A 7622-nucleotide genomic window follows, 5' to 3' on the forward strand; every position below is an offset into this window, starting at 1 on the left:
ATGATATACGCCACAGCAGCTGTGCTGTCCGACAGGACCAGCAAGTGCCTGCCCTGCAAGAGAGGTAGTAGCCTCCTCAATGCAAGTAGCACAACCAACAACTCTAGGCAGTTGAAATGCCAACGCAGGCGGGGGCCCGTCCACCGCCCCAACACTGCTTGCCCATTTGCACACGGCACCCCAACCCCAAGAAGGTAATGGAGACCAGGGGGTTAGGGTGTGTCGGCAGAAAGCGTGTGACCATACACCTGCTGCCGGTGTGCCACGCTCTCCAAGGAACTTGACTCTGTAGCCAGTGTTGGAGCGGTCGTATGTGCATCGACCCGAGGGGGACCACCCCCGCCGAGGATGCCATGTATCCCAGGAGCCTTTGAAATTGTTTCAGGGGGACCGCTGACTGTCTGAAAGCTTCAGGCAGTTCAACACTGATCGGGTGCGCTCTGTAGTCAGTCGCACTGCCTCTGGGAGGCCGCGTGGGTGCGTGCTTCCTCGTCGCTTGTCTCGCGCCCCCCCGCGGGGGGTGAGCAGGGCCGCTCATGAGGACAGAGTCGAGTTCTCTACCGAGAAAGAGGACGCTCTGCACCGGGGAGAGCTTGCTCTTCTCAGTTGACCTGTAGCCCCACCGATCTAGGTGCCGGAGCACCAGGTCCCTGTGTGTACACAACAGATCTCGAGAGTGCGCCAAACTGAGCCAGTCGTCGAGATAGTTTAGTACCCGCACACCTCCTTCCCTAAGGGGAAGGAGGGCGGCTTCCACGACCTTCGTAAAGACTCGTGGAGACAGGGACAGACCGAAGGGGAGGACCCTGTACTGATATGCCCATCCCTCGAACACTAACCATCAGAACGGCCGATGTCGAGGGAGGATCGAGACATGAAGTACGCGTCCTTAAGGTCTATTGCCATGAACCAGTCCTGACACCTGACGGACGTCAGAATGCGCTTCTGCGTGATCAACCTGAAAGGCAGCTACTGTGTAGGTGCCTGTTCAGAACACACAGACCCAAGATAGGGCGCAACCCCCCGCCTTTCTTGGCGACAATGAAGTACAGGCTGTAAAACTCGCTGAACATCTCGGCTGGTGAGACGGGCTCGATCACTCACTTCACCAGAAGGGTGGCGGCCTCGGCCCGAAGTACGGGGACATCCTAGCCTCTGACTGAGGTATATCGGATGCTGAAATTGGCGGGCGTGAGGTGACTGGATCGCGTAGCCGAGACGGATCGTCTTCCCTAGCCAGCCTGACAGTCTGGGAAAACTATCCGACTTCCTAGCGATGTGGCTGGGGTCGGGCCCAATGGTAGCCTCGATCCCCCTGAGGTCTTCCCATGAGGGCCGCTTCACCGCGGCTGCTGATGGGGCGATGGTCTCCTCTTCGCTGTCTCCTCCGGGGGGGCTGCCTGAGTGGGGGGTGCCAGAGCTGGAGGGCGTCGAAGAGGACCAGGGCTGCTGGGAAGCAGACAGTGCACGGGACTCGACGGCCGAGGCTCGGCACGGAGGACTGCTTCTTTACTGTCAAGAACCCTCCAGGGCAGGCCGCGTGTGGGTCTCGCGCCCCCCGACGGGTGGGGGGTGAGCGGGGCCGCAGCGGCTCGACAGTAACACCAACCAGCCCCCCCTTGCAAGACGGGTGCGTCGAGAAAGCGGACCTTCTCGGCGTTACTCATCTGCGCAAGGATCGGCCAGAGGAGTTTCTCATGGACCACAAGTGTGGACATCGTCCGACCCAGGGCCCGCGTGGTCACCTTGGTCACCTGTAGAGCGAGGTCGGTGGCGGCGCGGAGTTCCTGCATAAGCGCTGGGTCGGTCTTACCCTCGTGGAGCTCTCTCAAAGCCCTGGCCTGGCAGGAGCCATAGAGTGGAGAGAGGAGGCAGCTTGGTCCGCAGCAATGTAAGCTCTCGACACCAGAGATGCCGAGACCCCACATGCTTTGGACCGGAGTCTAGGTCGAACCCCCCCCAGGTGGCCGCCGCCTACGGGCACGAGTGCACCGCGGCGGCATACTCCACCTGGGGGACATCGACGTATCCTCTAGCTGTCTCAACCTCGAGGGAAGAGAGGGTGACGGAACTTTGTTTGACGTGAAAGGTGCCGGAAAGGGGCGTTCCAGGTCTTACTAAGTTCCTCATGCACTTCCGGTAAACACAGCACTAGGGGCGGGCGTGGCTTGGAGCCGCGCTCAAACCCGAGGCACCATGTAGCCAGCCGCGAGTGCCGGGAGAGGCAGTGCGGGCACTGCCACCCAACACTCATGGCGGCCCGGGAAAGCATGGCTGACATTTCGACGTCTGCTTCTTCCTGGGCTCGACCCCCCGAGGGAGGGAACCCGAGGAATCGTCGGAGTCGGATGGCAGTACGTCAACCCCCGATGCTGGAAGAGACATCTCATCATCACGCATCGTGTCCGAATACGTGATTGAGAAATAAGACGGCGGACCGTCTCCTGGGGAACGGTCAGACGAGCGAGACGAGGTGTGAACGGTCCGTGAGCCCGTGGCTGGCGGATTATCGCTCACAGTAATCCTCATATCACCCTCGCTGCTTGCCGTAGTGGACGGCAGGGCCGTAGTCCTGCCGCCACGGAACGGGGAGCAAACGAGGTGGTGGCTGAGTCCCGTGGGAACACAGCCACCTGTGACGCAACGTCTGAATCGTCACCGCCCCGCAGTGCAGGCAGGACGTATCCACAACGTCTGCCCCAGCGTACTGGAAGCAGGCATTGTGTCCGTCCCCCTCCTCGATGAGTGTGTTGCACCCATGAGAACAGCGGGACAAGCCACGCTGGAGAAATTTGCTCTTTTAGAAAAGGAAATTTGTTCGAACACCTCCGGAACTGCCGAGACGCCCAGGGGAGAGTCACTGCAGGAAGGGACCGTCCGCTGTCCACGTCGTAGATTCCAGCAGAAAGAATGATCACCAAGATCGTAGAGAAGCTCATCAGATTCGTAGGCTCTGAAGAACAAAAGGTGAATGAATGAGCACGCCGGCTTCCCTCTTATACCCGGACATCCGGGGAGGAGCCCGGCATGCAAATTTCATTCGCCAATTTTCATTGGCCTTTTCTAAATACTCAGAAGATGATAGGTTCTCAAGACAAACCCCATTCTGTCGGTTCGACACAACGTCGAGAGACCGACAGAAAGGGAACTTCATGACCTGCTTGCCTTCTCATAGGCACTCTGTTTAGGAAACTCGGAAGCCATAAAAATATGTGTATACTTCATGAAGATGTTGAGTAATGGCACCGCTAACTGACAGTCTTTCCCTTCATTTGACTGTCTTAGTCAAAAGTAGCGCAGCTTCTACTCATACTGTTTAAAGTAAAAGAAATGAATGAATGCTCTAAATTACACAGTCCTCAGATCCTAAGAAATGGTAGAAGAAATAAGATGAATGGGCAGTGGAAAAGAAAATTGAGCTGGTTTCATGGAAACAAAATAACAGTGTGGTGTTCCAGTGGCATTGACGCATGTGTATCTCCTGACATGGGCTGCTTCAGATCTGCTCTGTTTTTATGTGCACTTATAATGCTGAGTTATGTGTCTCTCAGGAATTCAGTCAAATGACTTAAATTACCGTAGAACTAGAGCTTGTTTTATGATCCTTGGTTTTAATTTTAGGGCTGCACCGTTCATCTGATTACAGTTACCCTTACACTGTTCACATACATTTCTTTCTGTGTGCTAAACCTTTTTTGGAAGATGGTATAAGTGGTTCTTGCCCATGAAAAGTCTTTATTTGTTGAATATCAATCAGGTTGTAGAAAAGGTGGTCATAAATCCTTAAAAAAGAGAGAAGAGGGATAGATGTCTTTTCAATTTAGATATCAGTATCTCATCGTTTATATGTACAGCCCCTCATGGAATAGTTGATTCTTGTGATATGAAATTTTACATAAACCTTTAATGCAGGTATGATGTTTTTTTGCCCATTGTATTATTTACCAGATGAGAATCAAACACCAAGGGCCTGATGTTTAAATGCTGAGTATGCACAAAGGGGGCATTGAAATGTCCATGTGGGTCACTGACAAAAAAGGCCTGGCAAGATGAGAAATTCAAAAATCTTCTAAAAACTGGTTTCAAAAGCATGCATCAGGTGTTTTAAAATGTACTTAGTGTATTTATGTTGATTTTGTTTAATTAAAAATAAAAATTCCTCCATTTATATAAAAGTTAAGACTGAAGGTACTTGAAAATGTCAAATGGTGTAACTGCCAAAGAATGAGAAATATTAAACATTTTAACCACCTAGATGGAATGTAAACATACGCATAAAAACGATTTATTTTAATTTATTTTAGAATATCACATGAAAATATATATTTTGTTAGCGCTATCTCTAAATATACATTTTAATGCATTTTTGCTACATTTTTTTGGCACATATGCTGAAAACACTTCTGTTTTCTAAATAATAAAAAGATCTCGGTGATTTAAGATCTCATGTCACTCCTTGTGCAAAAACTTCTGACTTTAAATTTGATAATCAAATCAATTCTGTTGTCAAATCATGCTTTTTTCATCTGCGTCTTGCTAAACTCAAACCCATTCTATCCTTAAAATATTTGAAATAATCATCCATGTATTCATTACCTCACGTCTTGATAACTGCAACTCACTCTACTATGGAGTAAACCAATCATTGATAGGGCGCCTTAAGACAGTACAAAATGCTGCAGCCAAATTGCTGACTGGGAGACAAAATTTTATCACATTTCTCCCATTTAAACTTCTCTCCACTGGTTACCAGTTAAACAGAGAGTTTAAAATGTAAGTTTTTGTTTTTAAAGCATTGTATGGACTAGCACCAGCATATCTCTCTGATATGTTACAATGGCACAATCTCTCTAGGTCTTGGAATGCGCTCTTTTGCGATTGCGATCATAGGCCCTAAACTCTGGAATAATCTTCCAACATCGATCCGAATGGTGTCATCACTTTTCCCTTTTAAAACAAAACTGAAAACACATTTGCTTAATGAAAATTGTTAGCCAGCTCTAATTTCTCATTTTGTTCTGCAGTGGAGCAAGTCCCCTCAGAGGCCTATCACGTCCCTCTTTCACAGGCTGAGGTCCTGCAGGAAGGAAGTGATCTCACAATGATCGCCTGGGGCACACAGGTATGTTGTGATTCAATGAGCAACAGTGTTATTTTAACACTGTTCTCCACCAAATTTTTATCATTATCTCTAAGAATTATCATGAGCTTTTATCACGATAATAATTGATATATTCTCCACCACCCTTTGTAACGTGAAACAAATACCAGCACATATTGTGATACATTTAATTAATTGTGATCAATTATATTTATCTGGATCAAATTAATGACTTTTCATGAATTTGCTAAGTTTGCTTTTTCAAATTCATGAAATAACAGCATTACGAGCAGGTAGCAAGAATCAGCATGATTAGGGACTCCAGATTATTAGCATGAACTACAAACAGTGTCAGGTGTGATGTAAAACAGGACTTTATTGAGTAGACTAGACACACACTAATCTAAAATACACAACACTAATCTAAAATACACACACATACAGTTTAGCCTCGGAAGAAGGTTGAAGTTGAAGCAGAGAGAAGACAGAGCATGGATTTATGGTAGGATTTGGTATTCAGCAAATCAGTAGAGGTATCTTGAAATCTTGTAGATGTAGCACGGACTGAACCGACAGAACCCGAACAAAAATAAGAGCAAGAAAAGCGTGAGCATAAGAAACCGTGCTCTTTTTTTTTAATGAAGGATGTCATGTCCTACAGACGTGACTGTCCCAATCAGGAGATGGCACCTTTCGACGGAAAGTTAATAATTGTCTTTGTCTTCCAACATGGTGTTTTGCATGTGGAAGTTGATTGGATGTTCACTAAGAAACTTCTAAGAGTTTAATAATACTAATATGAAAAGAGTTACCAAAACACAACAAACATTAACATTAAGAAAATAAAATATGCAACGCATAGATACCAAACATGAGGTACATATCATCTTGGTTAAATGAGCAACTCCACATCCAATAATTCTAGTAGTTATACACACATTTAATTCAAACTACTTTGGATTAATTTTAAAGACAGACATAAAACAACAAGAACATCAATAAATGCAAAGGTTATTATATATGAATATATGAAGAGTTTATTTCCAAAATGAGATAACTCTCCGTTTTTAATTTTTTTCAAAAATCATGTTTTTTTTATCGTGCATTCCAATTAATATCAATCAAACAGCAGCTCAATCGATGGCTCAGTCAGCATTTAAGTGCACCGAAATGAGGCACTGAAATCTGCGTATTGATTCGGTCCAGTTACATACGGATACATAGGTGTTTCGGTACACAAACCCTACTTATCTGTCTCATGCACTACAGGTAGGTCTTGTAGGTCTTAAGGGATGTGTTTTGGCTGGAGGGCTCCTATAGGCTGATTAACTTGCACTTACCTGAACCTCTGATGAGAACCTTTGTTCACCATTGGATTATGATTTGAAAAGCTCTCCGGGTGTTCAGACACTTCATAGACTCATCCTGCTGAACGGCTTAAAGATCCACCGGTTCATTTTAGGAACAAATTTGAAGTTGAATGGGAAAAAGGACACAATACATTTTTCTGCCCACAGCCAGCAGACCAAAAAGTAGAGAACACCATAAATAAAAGCTTGATATTTATTTGTGAAACATGAATTGTAAAACTAACTAGGACCAGAATATATATTTAATATTTGCGACATATGAATGTTTTTTGTTCCAGATATTAGGAAGATTTCAGCACTTTTTGTTTATACATAACAAACATTGGTTTGGGTCACCCTAGCTTAAAATGGTTCACAGATGTTCTCGTATTTTGCATTGTCATTTTGGAAAAAAAAGCTTTTGTATTGGAGCATATAAATAGATCTTATAAAGAGGAGGTTATTATATGGTAGGTTATTGCTAAATGTCTTGGATGGCTCTTTGTTGCCTTGCAGGTGCATGTGATGAGGGAAGTGGCCTCCATGGCACAAGAGAAGTTGGGTGTCTCCTGTGAAGTCATTGACTTGCAGACTATTTTACCTTGGGATATAGACACAGTTTGCAAGGTAGGATATGTCCACATACACACAATTGGCTTATTTTTTCTTAAACCGATATCTCACCCAAATATTTGCTTGCTGTCATTTATATTTACATTGTATTTGTTATATTAAATGTTTAGCCTTTATCTGTCTATTAACATGGTCATCAGAAAACATTTGGTCATACATTTTATGTTTGTATGCATGTACTGTATGTATGTTTTGTCATTATTGTGCATGGACTGTAGATATTTTTTTATGTAAAGTAGTTTAAGATAAGGCAGCAACATAACAAAATGTGAATAAAATGAAGGGGGGTGAATACTTTTGCAAGGCACTGTATGTATATACTGTATGTATGTATGCATATATGTATGTATATGATATAATGACCTAAAATCTATAAGCTTTTTCTGTTACCTTTACCAACTGGGTCAAAGTTATATTTAGTGGCTGCATTAAGTAATTTTCACTTGATTTCGCATATAATTTTGTTAAGTATGATGATGGTATTAGGTTATCTGCAGGTATCTCATTCAATCTGTGGATGCAATATTGTTTTGACAGTG

The 7622-nt window shown here is 45.1% G+C and overlaps 1 protein-coding gene across 1 annotated transcript in view; it reads left to right on the forward strand.

The window, feature by feature from the left end:
* LOC130550118 (2-oxoisovalerate dehydrogenase subunit beta, mitochondrial-like) overlaps positions 1 to 7207 on the forward strand; it is a 50629-nt gene extending 43422 nt beyond the window's left edge. The window contains exons 7-8 of the mRNA XM_057327498.1: positions 5025 to 5122; positions 6967 to 7207. Coding sequence (XP_057183481.1) covers positions 5025 to 5122; positions 6967 to 7185 — 317 coding nt within the window. The 3' untranslated portion in view covers positions 7186 to 7207. The remainder of the gene's footprint in view (positions 1 to 5024; positions 5123 to 6966) is intronic.
* Positions 7208 to 7622: the final 415 nt, after the last annotated feature.

Source organism: Triplophysa rosa, unplaced genomic scaffold (assembly GCF_024868665.1).
Source record: "Triplophysa rosa unplaced genomic scaffold, Trosa_1v2 scaffold239_ERROPOS184751, whole genome shotgun sequence".
Taxonomy (NCBI): Eukaryota; Metazoa; Chordata; class Actinopteri; order Cypriniformes; family Nemacheilidae; genus Triplophysa; species Triplophysa rosa.